Source organism: Ranitomeya variabilis, chromosome 6, assembly GCF_051348905.1.
Source record: "Ranitomeya variabilis isolate aRanVar5 chromosome 6, aRanVar5.hap1, whole genome shotgun sequence".
Lineage (NCBI taxonomy): Eukaryota > Metazoa > Chordata > Amphibia > Anura > Dendrobatidae > Ranitomeya > Ranitomeya variabilis.
The window spans coordinates 582,367,222-582,383,650 of NC_135237.1; the positions used below are offsets into that span (position 1 = coordinate 582,367,222).

The 16,429-nt window shown below is 65.7% G+C and overlaps 1 protein-coding gene across 2 annotated transcripts in view; it reads right to left on the bottom strand.

Moving 5' to 3' along the window:
• CPSF1 (cleavage and polyadenylation specific factor 1) overlaps positions 1-14,586 on the bottom strand; it is a 91,137-nt gene extending 76,551 nt beyond the window's left edge. The window contains exons 1-2 of one of the 2 annotated variants that reach the window (XM_077271595.1): positions 14,410-14,586; positions 12,959-13,103 (exon numbers count right to left, since the gene is read on the bottom strand). In XM_077271595.1, the coding sequence (XP_077127710.1) occupies positions 12,959-13,103; positions 14,410-14,450 (186 nt within the window). In that variant the 5' untranslated portion in view covers positions 14,451-14,586. The remainder of the gene's footprint in view (positions 1-12,958; positions 13,104-14,409) is intronic. The other variant, XM_077271594.1, reaches the window with a different exon arrangement.
• Between the last annotated feature and the right edge of the window lie 1,843 nt (positions 14,587-16,429).

Below are 16,429 nucleotides of genomic sequence, written 5' to 3' on the forward strand. Positions count from 1 at the left end.
CTATACACAGGTAACACAGGGGACGGGGGCAGGGAGAGGAGCCGGCACTCCCCACACCTCCAGCAGGGGGCGCTCTCCCCATCACCTCTATACACAGGTAACACAGGGGACGGGGGCAGGGAGAGGAGCCGGCACTCCCCACACCTCCAGCAGGGGGCTCTCCCCATCACCTCTATACACAGGTAACACAGGGGACGGGGGCAGGGAGAGGAGCCGGCACTCCCCACACCTCCAGCAGGGGGCTCTCCCCATCACCTCTATACACAGGTAACACGGGGGACGGGGGCAGGGAGAGGAGCCGGCACTCCCCACACCTCCAGCAGAGGGCGCTCTCCTCATCACCTCTATACACAGGTAACACGGGGGACGGGGGCAGGAGAGGAGCCGGCACTCCCCACACCTCCAGCAGGGGGCGCTCTCCTCATCACCTCTATACACAGGTAACACAGGGGACGGGGGCAGGGAGAGGAGCCGGCACTCCCCACACCTCCAGCAGGGGGCACTCTCCTCATCACCTCTATACACAGGTAACACGGGGGACGGGGGCAGGGAGGAGCCGGCACTCCCCACACCTCCAGCAGAGGGCGCTCTCCTCATCACCTCTATACACAGGTAACACAGGGGACGGGGGCAGGGAGAGGAGCCGGCACTCCCCACACCTCCAGCAGAGGGCGCTCTCCTCATCACCTCTATACACAGGTAACACAGGGGACGGGGGCAGGGAGAGGAGCCGGCACTCCCCACACCTCCAGCAGAGGGGGCTCTCCCCATCACCTCTATACACAAGTAACACAGGGGACGGGGGCAGGAGAGGAGCCGGCACTCCCCACACCTCCAGCAGAGGGCGCTCTCCTCATCACCTCTATACACAGGTAACACAGGGGACGGGGCAGGAGAGGAGCCGGCACTCCCCACACCTCCAGCAGAGGGCGCTCTCCTCATCACCTCTATACACAGGTAACACAGGGGACGGGGGCAGGGAGAGGGGCCGGCACTCCCCACACCTCCAGCAGAGGGCGCTCTCCTCATCACCTCTATACACAGGTAACACAGGGGACGGGGGCAGGGAGAGGAGCTGACACTCCCCACACCTCCAGCAGAGGGCGCTCTCCTCATCACCTCTATACACAGGTAACACAGGGGACGGGGGCAGGAGAGGAGCCGGCACTCCCCACACCTCCAGCAGAGGGCGCTCTCCCCATCACCTCTATACACAGGTAACACAGGGGACGGGGGCAGGGAGAGGGGCCGGCGCTCCCCACACCTCCAGCAGGGGGCGCTCTCCCCATCACCTCTATACACAGGTAACACAGGGGACGGGGGCAGAGAGAGGAGCCGGCACTCCCCACACCTCCAGCAGAGGGCGCTCTCCTCATCACCTCTATACACAGGTAACACAGGGGACGGGGGCAGGAAGAGGAGCCGGCACTCCCCACACCTCCAGCAGAGGGCGCTCTCCTCATCACCTCTATACACAGGTAACACAGGGGACGGGGGGCAGGGAGAGGGGCCGGCACTCCCCACACCTCCAGCAGGGGGCGCTCTCCCCATCACCTCTATACACAGGTAACACAGGGGACGGGGGCAGGGAGAGGAGCCGGCACTCCCCACACCTCCAGCAGAGGGCGCTCTCCCCATCACCTCTATACACAGGTAACACAGGGGACGGGGGCAGGGAGAGGAGCCGGTACTCCCCACACCTCCAGCAGGGGGCGCTCTCCTCATCACCTCTATACACAGGTAACACAGGGGACGGGGGCAGGGAGAAGAGCCGGCACTCCCCACACCTCCAGCAGGGGGCGCTCCCCCCATCACCTCTATACACAGGTAACACAGGGGACGGGGGCAGGGAGAGGGGCCGGCGCTCCCCACACCTCCAGCAGAGGGCGCTCTCCTCATCACCTCTATACACAGGTAACACAGGGGACGGGGGCAGGGAGAGGGGCCGGCGCTCCCCACACCTCCAGCAGGGGGCGCTCTCCCCATCACCTCTATACACAGGTAACACGGGGGACGGGGGCAGGGAGAGGGGCCGGCACTCCCCACACCTCCAGCAGAGGGCACTCTCCTCATCACCTCTATACACAGGTAACACAGGGGACGGGGGCAGGAGAGGAGCCGGCACTCCCCACACCTCCAGCAGAGGGCGCTCTCCTCATCACCTCTATACACAGGTAACACAGGGGACAGGGGCAGGGAGAGGGGCCGGCGCTCCCCACACCTCCAGCAGGGGGCGCTCTCCCCATCACCTCTATACACAGGTAACACAGGGGACGGGGGCAGAGAGAGGGGCCGGCACTCCCCACACCTCCAGCAGAGGGCGCTCTCCCCATCACCTCTATACACAGGTAACACAGGGGACGGGGGCAGGAGAGGGGCCGGCACTCCCCACACCTCCAGCAGAGGGCGCTCTCCCCATCACCTCTATACACAGGTAACACAGGGGACGGGGGCAGGGAGAGGAGCCGGCACTCCCCACACCTCCAGCAGGGGGCGCTCTCCTCATCACCTCTATACACAGGTAACACGGGGGACGGGGGCAGGAGAAGAGCCGGCACTCCCCACACCTCCAGCAGAGGGCGCTCTCCTCATCACCTCTATACACAGGTAACACAGGGGACGGGGGCAGGAGAGGAGCCGGCACTCCCCACACCTCCAGCAGGGGGCGCTCTCCTCATCACCTCTATACACAGGTAACACAGGGGACGGGGGCAGGGAGAGGAGCCGGCACTCCCCACACCTCCAGCAGGGGGCGCTCTCCCCATCACCTCTATACACAGGTAACACGGGGGACGGGGGCAGGAGAGGAGCCGGCACTCCCCACACCTCCAGCAGAGGGCGCTCTCCCCATCATCTCTATACACAGGTAACACAAGGGATGGGGGCAGAGAGAGGGGCCGGCACTCCCCACACCTCCAGCAGGGGGCGCTCTCCTCATCACCTCTATACACAGGTAACACAGGGGACGGGGGCAGGAGAGGAGCCGGCACTCCCCACACCTCCAGCAGAGGGCGCTCCCCCCATCACCTCTATACACAGGTAACACAGGGGACGGGGGCAGGAGAGGAGCCGGCACTCCCCACACCTCCAGCAGGGGGCGCTCTCCTCATCACCTCTATACACAGGTAACACAGGGGACAGGGGCAGGGAGAGGAGCCGGCACTCCCCACACCTCCAGCAGGGGGCGCTCTCCTCATCACCTCTATACACAGGTAACACAGGAGACGGGGGGCAGGAGAGGAGCCGGCACTCCCCACACCTCCAGCAGAGGGCGCTCCCCCCATCACCTCTATACACAGGTAACACAGGGGACGGGGGCAGGAGAGGAGTCGGCACTCCCCACACCTCCAGCAGGGGGCGCTCTCCCCATCACCTCTATACACAGGTAACACGGGGGGACGGGGGCAGGGAGAGGAGCCGGCACTCCCCACACCTCCAGCAGGGGGCGCTCTCCTCATCACCTCTATACACAGGTAACACGGGGGACGGGGGCAGGGAGAGGAGCCGGCACTCCCCACACCTCCAGCAGAGGGCGCTCTCCCCATCACCTCTATACACAGGTAACACAGGGGACGGGGGCAGGAGAGGAGCCGGCACTCCCCACACCTCCAGCAGAGGGCGCTCTCCCCATCACCTCTATACACAGGTAACACAGGGGACGGGGGCAGGGAGAGGAGCCGGCACTCCCCACACCTCCAGCAGAGGGCGCTCTCCCCATCACCTCTATACACAGGTAACACGGGGGACGGGGGCAGGGAGAGGAGCCGGCACTCCCCACACCTCCAGCAGGGGGCGCTCTCCCCATCACCTCTATACACAGGTAACACAGGGGACGGGGGCAGGGAGAGGAGCCGGCACTCCCCACACCTCCAGCAGAGGGCGCTCTCCCCATCACCTCTATACACAGGTAACACAGGGGACGGGGGCAGGAGAGGGGCCGGCACTCCCCACACCTCCAGCAGGGGGCGCTCTCCCCATCACCTCTATACACAGGTAACACAGGGGACGGGGGCAGGAGAGGAGCCGGCACTCCCCACACCTCCAGCAGAGGGCGCTCTCCTCATCACCTCTATACACAGGTAACACAGGGGACGGGGGCAGGGAGAGGAGCCGGCACTCCCCACACCTCCAGCAGAGGGCGCTCTCCTCATCACCTCTATACACAGGTAACACAGGGGACGGGGGCAGGGAGAAGAGCCGGCACTCCCCACACCTCCAGCAGAGGGCGCTCTCCTCATCACCTCTATACACAGGTAACACAGGGGACGGGGGCAGGGAGAGGAGCCGGCACTCCCCACACCTCCAGCAGAGGGCGCTCTCCTCATCACCTCTATACACAGATAACACAGGGGACGGGGGCAGGGAGAGGAGCCGACACTCCCCACACCTCCAGCAGAGGGCGCTCTCCCCATCACCTCTATACACAGGTAACACAGGGGACGGGGGGCAGGGAGAGGGGCCGGCACTCCCCACACCTCCAGCAGAGGGCGCTCTCCTCATCACCTCTATACACAGGTAACACAGGGGACGGGGGCAGGAGAGGAGCCGGCACTCCCCACACCTCCAGCAGAGGGCGCTCTCCCCATCACCTCTATACACAGGTAACACAGGGGATGGGGGCAGGGAGAGGGGCCGGCACTCCCCACACCTCCAGCAGAGGGCGCTCTCCCCATCACCTCTATACACAGGTAACACGGGGGACGGGGGCAGGGAGAGGGGCCGGCACTCCCCACACCTCCAGCAGGGGGCGCTCTCCCCATCACCTCTATACACAGGTAACACGGGGGACGGGGGCAGGGAGAGGGGCCGGCACTCCCCACACCTCCAGCAGGGGGCGCTCTCCCCATCACCTCTATACACAGGTAACACAGGGGACGGGGGCAGGGAGAGGAGCCGGCACTCCCCACACCTCCAGCAGGGGGCGCTCTCCCCATCACCTCTATACACAGGTAACACAGGGGACGGGGGCAGGAGAGGAGCCGGCACTCCCCACACCTCCAGCAGAGGGCGCTCTCCCCATCACCTCTATACACAGGTAACACAGGGGACGGGGGCAGGAGAGGGGCCGGCACTCCCCACACCTCCAGCAGAGGGCGCTCTCCCCATCACCTCTATACACAGGTAACACAGGGGACGGGGGCAGGAGAGGAGCCGGTACTCCCCACACCTCCAGCAGAGGGCGCTCTCCTCATCACCTCTATACACAGATAACACAGGGGACGGGGGCAGGGAGAGGAGCCGGCACTCCCCACACCTCCAGCAGGGGGCGCTCCCCCCATCACCTCTATACACAGGTAACACAGGGGACGGGGGCAGGGAGAGGGGCCGGCACTCCCCACACCTCCAGCAGGGGGCGCTCTCCCCATCACCTCTATACACAGGTAACACAGGGGACGGGGGCAGGGAGAGGAGCCGGCACTCCCCACACCTCCAGCAGAGGGCGCTCTCCCCATCACCTCTATACACAGGTAACACGGGGGACGGGGGCAGGAGAAGAGCCGGCACTCCCCACACCTCCAGCAGGGGGCGCTCTCCCCATCACCTCTATACACAGGTAACACAGGGGACGGGGGCAGGGAGAGGGGCCGGCACTCCCCACACCTCCAGCAGGGGGCGCTCTCCCCATCACCTCTATACACAGGTAACACAGGGGACGGGGGCAGGGAGAGGGGCCGGCACTCCCCACACCTCCAGCAGGGGGCGCTCTCCTCATCACCTCTATACACAGGTAACACAGGGGACGGGGGCAGGGAGAGGGGCCGGCACTCCCCACACCTCCAGCAGGGGGCGCTCTCCCCATCACCTCTATACACAGGTAACACAGGGGACGGGGGCAGGAGAGGAGCCGGCACTCCCCACACCTCCAGCAGAGGGCGCTCTCCTCATCACCTCTATACACAGGTAACACAGGGGACGGGGGCAGGGAGAGGGGCCGGCACTCCCCACACCTCCAGCAGGGGGCGCTCTCCCCATCACCTCTATACACAGGTAACACAGGGGACGGGGGCAGGGAGAGGAGCCGGCACTCCCCACACCTCCAGCAGGGGGCGCTCTCCCCATCACCTCTATACACAGGTAACACAGGGGACGGGGGCAGGAGAGGAGCCGGCACTCCCCACACCTCCAGCAGGGGGCGCTCTCCCCATCACCTCTATACACAGGTAACACAGGGGACGGGGGCAGGGAGAGGAGCCGGCACCCCCCACACCTCCAGCAGGGGGCGCTCTCCCCATCACCTCTATACACAGGTAACACAGGGGACGGGGGGCAGGGAGAGGAGCCGGCACTCCCCACACCTCCAGCAGGGGGCGCTCTCCCCATCACCTCTATACACAGGTAACACAGGGGACGGGGGCAGGGAGAGGGGCCGGCACTCCCCACACCTCCAGCAGGGGGCGCTCTCCCCATCACCTCTATACACAGGTAACACAGGGGACGGGGGCAGGAGAGGAGCCGGCACTCCCCACACCTTCAGCAGGGGGCGCTCCTCCCATCACCTCTATACACAGGTAACACAGGGGACGGGGGCAGGGAGAGGAGCCGGCACTCCCCACACCTCCAGCAGAGGGGGCTCTCCCCATCACCTCTATACACAGGTAACACAGGGGACGGGGGCAGGAGAGGAGCCGGCACTCCCCACACCTTCAGCAGGGGGCGCTCCTCCCATCACCTCTATACACAGGTAACACAGGGGACGGGGGCAGGGAGAGGAGCCGGCACTCCCCACACCTCCAGCAGAGGGGGCTCTCCTCATCACCTCTATACACAGGTAACACAGGGGACGGGGGCAGGGAGAGGAGCCGGCACTCCCCACACCTCCAGCAGGGGGCGCTCTCCCCATCACCTCTATACACAGGTAACACAGGGGACGGGGGCAGGAGAGGAGCCGGCACTCCCCACACCTCCAGCAGGGGGCGCTCTCCTCATCACCTCTATACACAGGTAACACAGGGGACGGGGGCAGGAGAGGGCCCGGCACTCCCCACACCTCCAGCAGAGGGCGCTCTCCCCATCACCTCTATACACAGGTAACACAGGGGACGGGGGCAGGGAGAGGAGCCGGCACTCCCCACACCTCCAGCAGAGGGCGCTCTCCCCATCACCTCTATACACAGGTAACACGGGGGGACGGGGGCAGGGAGAGGAGCCGGCACTCCCCACACCTCCAGCAGGGGGCGCTCTCCCCATCACCTCTATACACAGGTAACACAGGGGACGGGGGCAGGGAGAGGAGCCGGCACTCCCCACACCTCCAGCAGAGGGCGCTCTCCCCATCACCTCTATACACAGGTAACACAGGGGACGGGGGGCAGGAGAGGAGCCGGCACTCCCCACACCTCCAGCAGGGGGCGCTCTCCTCATCACCTCTATACACAGGTAACACAGGGGACGGGGGCAGGGAGAGGGGCCGGCACTCCCCACACCTCCAGCAGAGGGCGCTCTCCCCATCACCTCTATACACAGGTAACACAGGGGACGGGGGCAGGAGAGGAGCCGGCACTCCCCACACCTCCAGCAGGGGGCGCTCTCCTCATCACCTCTATACACAGGTAACACAGGGGACGGGGGCAGGGAGAGGAGCCGGCACTCCCCACACCTCCAGCAGGGGGCGCTCTCCCCATCACCTCTATACACAGGTAACACAGGGGACGGGGGCAGGGAGAGGAGCCGGCACTCCCCACACCTCCAGCAGAGGGCGCTCTCCTCATCACCTCTATACACAGGTAACACAGGGGACGGGGGCAGGGAGAGGAGCCGGCACTCCCCACACCTCCAGCAGAGGGCGCTCTCCTCATCACCTCTATACACAGGTAACACAGGGGACGGGGGCAGGGAGAGGAGCCGGCACTCCCCACACCTCCAGCAGGGGGCGCTCTCCTCATCACCTCTATACACAGGTAACACAGGGGACGGGGGCAGGAGAAGAGCCGGCACTCCCCACACCTCCAGCAGAGGGCTCTCCCCATCACCTCTATACACAGGTAACACAGGAGACGGGGGCAGGGAGAGGGGCCGGCGCTCCCCACACCTCCAGCAGAGGGCACTCTCCTCATCACCTCTATACACAGGTAACACAGGGGACGGGGGCAGGAGAAGAGCCGGCACTCCCCACACCTCCAGCAGGGGGCGCTCTCCCCATCACCTCTATACACAGGTAACACAGGAGACGGGGGCAGGGAGAGGAGCCGGCACTCCCCACACCTCCAGCAGGGGGCGCTCTCCTCATCACCTCTATACACAGGTAACACAGGGGACGGGGGCAGGGAGAGGAGTCGGCACTCCCCACACCTCCAGCAGGGGGCGCTCTCCTCATCACCTCTATACACAGGTAACACAGGGGACGGGGGCAGGGAGAGGAGCCGGCACTCCCCACACCTCCAGCAGGGGGCGCTCTCCCCATCACCTCTATACACAGGTAACACAGGGGACGGGGGGCAGGAGAGGAGCCGGCACTCCCCACACCTCCAGCAGGGGGCGCTCTCCCCATCACCTCTATACACAGGTAACACAGGGGACGGGGGCAGGAGAGGAGCCGGCACTCCCCACACCTCCAGCAGGGGGCGCTCTCCCCATCACCTCTATACACAGGTAACACAGGGGACGGGGGCAGGAGAGGAGTCGGCGCTCCCCACACCTCCAGCAGAGGGCGCTCTCCTCATCACCTCTATACACAGGTAACACGGGGGACGGGGGCAGGAGAGGAGCCGGCACTCCCCACACCTCCAGCAGAGGGCGCTCTCCCCATCACCTCTATACACAGGTAACACAGGGGACGGGGGCAGGGAGAGGAGTCGGCACTCCCCACACCTCCAGCAGGGGGCGCTCTCCCCATCACCTCTATACACAGGTAACACGGGGGACGGGGGCAGGGAGAGGAGCCGGTACTCCCCACACCTCCAGCAGAGGGCGCTCTCCCCATCACCTCTATACACAGGTAACACGGGGGACGGGGGCAGGAGAGGGGCCGGCACTCCCCACACCTCCAGCAGGGGGCGCTCTCCTCATCACCTCTATACACAGGTAACACAGGGGACGGGGGCAGGGAGAGGGGCTGGCGCTCCTCACACCTCCAGCAGAGGGCGCTCTACCCATCACCTCTATACACAGGTAACACAGGGGACGGGGGGCAGGGAGAGGAGCCGGCACTCCCCACACCTCCAGCAGAGGGCGCTCTCCCCATCACCTCTATACACAGGTAACACAGGGGACGGGGGCAGGGAGAGGAGCCGGCACTCCCCACACCTCCAGCAGAGGGCGCTCTCCCCATCACCTCTATACACAGGTAACACAGGGGACGGGGGCAGGGAGAGGGGCCGGCACTCCCCACACCTCCAGCAGAGGGCGCTCTCCCCATCACCTCTATACACAGGTAACACGGGGGACGGGGGCAGGGAGAGGAGCCGGCACTCCCCACACCTCCAGCAGAGGGCGCTCTCCCCATCACCTCTATACACAGGTAACACAGGGGACGGGGGCAGGAGAGGAGCCGGCACTCCCCACACCTCCAGCAGAGGGCGCTCTCCCCATCACCTCTATACACAGGTAACACAGGGGACGGGGGGCAGGAGAGGAGCCGGCACTCCCCACACCTCCAGCAGGGGGCGCTCCCCCCATCACCTCTATACACAGGTAACACAGGGGACGGGGGCAGGAGAGGAGCCGGCACTCCCCACACCTCCAGCAGAGGGCGCTCTCCCCATCACCTCTATACACAGGTAACACAGGGGACGGGGGCAGGAGAGGAGCCGGCACTCCCCACACCTCCAGCAGAGGGCTCTCCCCATCACCTCTATACACAGGTAACACAGGGGACGGGGGCAGGAGAGGAGCCGGCACTCCCCACACCTCCAGCAGGGGGCGCTCTCCCCATCACCTCTATACACAGGTAACACAGGGGACGGGGGCAGGAGAGGAGCCGGCACTCCCCACACCTCCAGCAGAGGGCGCTCTCCTCATCACCTCTATACACAGGTAACACGGGGGACGGGGGCAGGAGAGGAGCCGGCACTCCCCACACCTCCAGCAGAGGGCACTCTCCCCATCACCTCTATACACAGGTAACACGGGGGACGGGGGCAGGGAGAGGGGCCGGCACTCCCCACACCTCCAGCAGGGGGCGCTCTCCTCATCACCTCTATACACAGGTAACACAGGGGACGGGGGCAGGAGAGGAGCCGGCACTCCCCACACCTCCAGCAGAGGGCGCTCTCCCCATCACCTCTATACACAGGTAACACGGGGGACGGGGGCAGGAGAGGAGCCGGCACTCCCCACACCTCCAGCAGGGGGCGCTCTCCCCATCACCTCTATACACAGGTAACACAGGGGACGGGGGCAGGGAGAGGAGCCGGCACTCCCCACACCTCCAGCAGAGGGCGCTCTCCTCATCACCTCTATACACAGGTAACACAGGGGACGGGGGCAGGAGAGGAGCCGGCACTCCCCACACCTCCAGCAGGGGGCGCTCTCCCCATCACCTCTATACACAGGTAACACAGGGGACGGGGGCAGGGAGAGGGGCCGGCACTCCCCACACCTCCAGCAGAGGGCGCTCTCCCCATCACCTCTATACACAGGTAACACAGGGGACGGGGGCAGGGAGAGGAGCCGGCACTCCCCACACCTCCAGCAGGGGGCGCTCTCCCCATCACCTCTATACACAGGTAACACAGGGGACGGGGGCAGGGAGAGGAGCCGGCACTCCCCACACCTCCAGCAGAGGGCGCTCTCCCCATCACCTCTATACACAGGTAACACAGGGGACGGGGGCAGGGAGAGGAGCCGGCACTCCCCACACCTCCAGCAGAGGGCGCTCTCCCCATCACCTCTATACACAGGTAACACAGGGGACGGGGGCAGGGAGAGGAGCCGGCACTCCCCACACCTCCAGCAGGGGGCGCTCTCCTCATCACCTCTATACACAGGTAACACAGGAGACGGGGGCAGGAGAGGAGCCGGCGCTCCCCACACCTCCAGCAGGGGGCGCTCTCCCCATCACCTCTATACACAGGTAACACGGGGGACGGGGGCAGGGAGAGGAGCCGGCACTCCCCACACCTCCAGCAGGGGGCGCTCTCCTCATCACCTCTATACACAGGTAACACAGGGGACGGGGGCAGGGAGAGGAGCCGGCACTCCCCACACCTCCAGCAGAGGGCGCTCTCCTCATCACCTCTATACACAGGTAACACAGGAGACGGGGGCAGGAGAGGAGCCGGCGCTCCCCACACCTCCAGCAGGGGGCGCTCTCCCCATCACCTCTATACACAGGTAACACGGGGGACGGGGGCAGGGAGAGGAGCCGGCACTCCCCACACCTCCAGCAGGGGGCGCTCTCCCCATCACCTCTATACACAGGTAACACAGGGGACGGGGGCAGGAGAGGAGTCGGCACTCCCCACACCTCCAGCAGAGGGCGCTCTCCTCATCACCTCTATACACAGGTAACACAGGGGACGGGGGCAGGAGAGGAGTCGGCACTCCCCACACCTCCAGCAGGGGGCGCTCTCCTCATCACCTCTATACACAGGTAACACAGGGGACGGGGGCAGGGAGAGGAGCCGGCACTCCCCACACCTCCAGCAGAGGGCGCTCTCCTCATCACCTCTATACACAGGTAACACAGGAGACGGGGGCAGGAGAGGAGCCGGCGCTCCCCACACCTCCAGCAGGGGGCGCTCTCCCCATCACCTCTATACACAGGTAACACGGGGGACGGGGGCAGGGAGAGGAGCCGGCACTCCCCACACCTCCAGCAGGGGGCGCTCTCCCCATCACCTCTATACACAGGTAACACAGGGGACGGGGGCAGGAGAGGAGTCGGCACTCCCCACACCTCCAGCAGAGGGCGCTCTCCTCATCACCTCTATACACAGGTAACACAGGGGACGGGGGCAGGAGAGGAGTCGGCACTCCCCACACCTCCAGCAGAGGGCGCTCTCCCCATCACCTCTATACACAGGTAACACAGGGGACGGGGGGCAGGGAGAGGAGCCGGTACTCCCCACACCTCCAGCAGAGGGCGCTCTCCTCATCACCTCTATACACAGGTAACACGGGGGACGGGGGCAGGGAGAGGAGTCGGCACTCTCCACACCTCCAGCAGAGGGCGCTCTCCTCATCACCTCTATACACAGGTAACACAGGGGACGGGGGCAGGGAGAGGAGCCGGCACTCCCCACACCTCCAGCAGGGGGCGCTCTCCCCATCACCTCTATACACAGGTAACACAGGGGACGGGGGGCAGGGAGAGGAGCCGGTACTCCCCACACCTCCAGCAGAGGGCGCTCTCCCCATCACCTCTATACACAGGTAACACGGGGGACGGGGGCAGGGAGAGGAGCCGGCACTCCCCACACCTCCAGCAGGGGGCGCTCTCCCCATCACCTCTATACACAGGTAACACAGGGGACGGGGGCAGGAGAGGAGTCGGCACTCCCCACACCTCCAGCAGGGGGCGCTCTCCTCATCACCTCTATACACAGGTAACACAGGGGACGGGGGCAGGAGAGGAGCCGGCACTCCCCACACCTCCAGCAGAGGGCGCTCTCCCCATCACCTCTATACACAGGTAACACAGGGGACGGGGGGCAGGGAGAGGAGCCGGTACTCCCCACACCTCCAGCAGAGGGCACTCTCCCCATCACCTCTATACACAGGTAACACAGGGACGGGGGCAGGGAGAGGAGCCGGCACTCCCCACACCTCCAGCAGGGGGCGCTCTCCCCATCACCTCTATACACAGGTAACACAGGGGACGGGGGCAGGAGAGGAGTCGGCACTCCCCACACCTCCAGCAGGGGGCGCTCTCCTCATCACCTCTATACACAGGTAACACGGGGGACGGGGGCAGGAGAGGAGCCGGCACTCCCCACACCTCCAGCAGAGGGCACTCTCCCCATCACCTCTATACATGGAGGCGGGGGCAGCACAGCACTGGCGGTGACGGCGCGCTCACCTCGGGGTCCGGATTCAGGCGGTACACGTAGAGCTGAGACGTTCCGGCCACCACCAGGTTCCTTTCAGCGTTAGAGAAGAAGTTGCAGAACATGGAGAACTCCAGCCCGGTGGGGGGATGGGCCTGGCGGTACACGGCGTACATCCTGGGGGGAGGACACCGTCAGGAGGGAGGAGCAGGAGGGGAGGGGACGGGCCGCGCTCACAGGACGGGGAGGGGACGGGCCGCGCTCACAGGACGGGGAGGGGAGGGGACGGGCCGCGCTCACAGGACGGGGAGGGGAGGGGACGGGCCGCGCTCACAGGACGGGGAGGAGAGGGGACGGGCCGCGCTCACAGGACGGGGAGGAGAGGGGACGGGCCGCGCTCACAGGACGGGGAGGAGAGGGGACGGGCCGCGCTCACAGGACGGGGAGGAGAGGGGACGGGCCGCGCTCACAGGACGGGGAGGAGAGGGGACGGGCCGCGCTCACAGGACGGGGAGGAGAGGGGACGGGCCGCGCTCACAGGACGGGGAGGAGAGGGGACGGGCCGCGCTCACAGGACGGGGAGGAGAGGGGACGGGCCGCGCTCACAGGACGGGGAGGAGAGGGGAGGGGACGGGCCGCGCTCACAGGACGGGGAGGAGAGGGGACGGGCCGCGCTCACAGGACGGGGAGGAGAGGGGACGGGCCGCGCTCACAGGACGGGGAGGAGAGGGGACGGGCCGCGCTCACAGGACGGGGAGGAGAGGGGACGGGCCGCGCTCACAGGACGGGGAGGAGAGGGGACGGGCCGCGCTCACAGGACGGGGAGGAGAGGGGACGGGCCGCGCTCACAGGACGGGGAGGGGACGGGCCGCGCTCACAGGACGGGGAGGGGAGGGGACGGGCCGCGCTCACAGGACGGGGAGGGGACGGGCCGCGCTCACAGGACGGGGAGGGGACGGGCCGCGCTCACAGGACGGGGAGGGGACGGGCCGCGCTCACAGGACGGGGAGGGGAGGGGACGGGCCGCGCTCACAGGACGGGGAGGGGACGGGCCGCGCTCATAGGACGGGGAGGGGAGGGGACGGGCCGCGCTCACAGGACGGGGAGGGGAGGGGACGGGCCGCGCTCACAGGACGGGGAGGGGACGGGCCGCGCTCACAGGACGGGGAGGGGACGGGCCGCGCTCACAGGACGGGGAGGGGACGGGCCGCGCTCACAGGACGGGGAGGGGACGGGCCGCGCTCACAGGACAAGGAGGGGACGGGCCGCGCTCACAGGACGGGGAGGGGACGGGCCGCGCTCACAGGACGGGGAGGGGACGGGCCGCGCTCACAGGACGGGGAGGGGAGGGGACGGGCCGCGCTCACAGGACGGGGAGGGGACGGGCCGCGCTCACAGGACGGGGAGGGGACGGGCCGCGCTCACAGGACGGGGAGGGGACGGGCCGCGCTCACAGGACAAGGAGGGGACGGGCCGCGCTCACAGTAGTGCCGCACTCACGTGACCTCCGGGGCCGCTCAGCATCCGCCGCTTTCGGTTAAGTCTGCTGTGCTGAGCCCACACGCCGCTGGAAGACCCCGGTACACAGGCCGGATATCCGGTCCGCCAGCCATAGAGTCCGGGGGATGCACGAGCCCGGAGCGGAACTTCCGTTGTCACCGTGACAACCAAACGCAACTAAGCGGGTCACGTGATCATAAGAGGAGGGAGGGGGCGTGGCCATTACTGCTCTCTGTTATCAGAGTGTGAATAAATCGCCGGAGCGAGGACCTCAGATAATCCCTCCGGTGTACACAGCTCAGTGCTGAGGACAGTAGATCGGAGGAGCTGGAGCGAGGACCTCAGATAATCCCCCCGGTGTACACAGCTCAGTGCTGAGGACAGTAGATCGGAGGAGCTGGAGCGAGGACCTCAGATAATCCCTCCGGTGTACACAGCTCAGTGCTGAGGACAGTAGATCGGAGGAGCTGGAGCGAGGACCTCAGATAATCCCCCCGGTGTACACAGCTCAGTGCTGAGGACAGTAGATCGGAGGAGGAGGAGCGAGGACCTCAGATAATCCCCCCGGTGTACACAGCTCAGTGCTGAGGACAGTAGATCGGAGGAGCTGGAGCGAGGACCTCAGATAATCCCCCCGGTGTACACAGCTCAGTGCTGAGGACAGTAGATCGGAGGAGCTGGAGCGAGGACCCCAGATAATCCCCCCGGTGTACACAGCTCAGTGCTGAGGACAGTAGATCGGAGGAGCTGGAGCGAGGACCTCAGATAATCCCCCCGGTGTACACAGCTCAGTGCTGAGGACAGTAGATCGGAGGAGGAGGAGCGAGGTCCTCAGATAATCCCCCCGGTGTACACAGCTCAGTGCTGAGGACAGTAGATCGGAGGAGCTGGAGCGAGGACCTCAGATAATCCCCCCGGTGTACACAGCTCAGTGCTGAGGACAGTAGATCGGAGGAGGAGGAGCGAGGTCCTCAGATAATCCCCCCGGTGTACACAGCTCAGTGCTGAGGACGGTAGATCGGAGGAGCTGGAGCGAGGACCTCAGATAATCCCCCCGGTGTACACAGCTCAGTGCTGAGGACAGTAGATCGGAGGAGCTGGAGCGAGGACCCCAGATAATCCCCCCGGTGTACACAGCTCAGTGCTGAGGACAGTAGATCGGAGGAGGAGGAGCGAGGTCCTCAGATAATCCCCCCGGTGTACACAGCTCAGTGCTGAGGACAGTAGATCGGAGGAGCTGGAGCGAGGACCTCAGATAATCCCCCCGGTGTACACAGCTCAGTGCTGAGGACAGTAGATCGGAGGAGCTGGAGCGAGGACCTCAGATATTCCCTCGGTGTACACAGCTCAGTGCTGAGGACAGTAGATCGGAGGAGGAGGAGCGAGGACCTCAGATAATCCCCCCGGTGTACACAGCTCAGTGCTGAGGACAGTAGATCGGAGGAGGAGGGGCGAGGACCTCAGATAATCCCCCCGGTGTACACAGCTCAGTGCTGAGGATAGTAGATCGGAGGAGCTGGACCGAGGACCTCAGATAATCCCCCCGGTGTACACAGCTCAGTGCTGAGGACAGTAGATCGGAGGAGCTGGAGCGAGGACCTCAGATAATCCCCCCGGTGTACACAGCTCAGTGCTGAGGACAGTAGATCGGAGGAGGAGGGGCGAGGACCTCAGATAATCCCCCGGTGTACACAGCTCAGTGCTGAGGATGGTAGATCGGAGGAGCTGGAGCGAGGACCTCAGATAATCCCCCCGGTGTACACAGCTCAGTGCTGAGGACAGTAGATCGGAGGAGGAGGAGCGAGGACCTCAGATAATCCCCCCCCGGTGTACACAGCTCAGTGCTGAGGACAGTAGATCGGAGGAGGAGGAGCGAGGACCTCAGATAATCCCCCCGGTGTACACAGCTCAGTGCTGAGGACAGTAGATCAGAGGAGGAGGAGCGAGGACCTCAGATAATCCCCCCGGTGTACACAGCTCAGTGCTGAGGACAGTAGATCAGA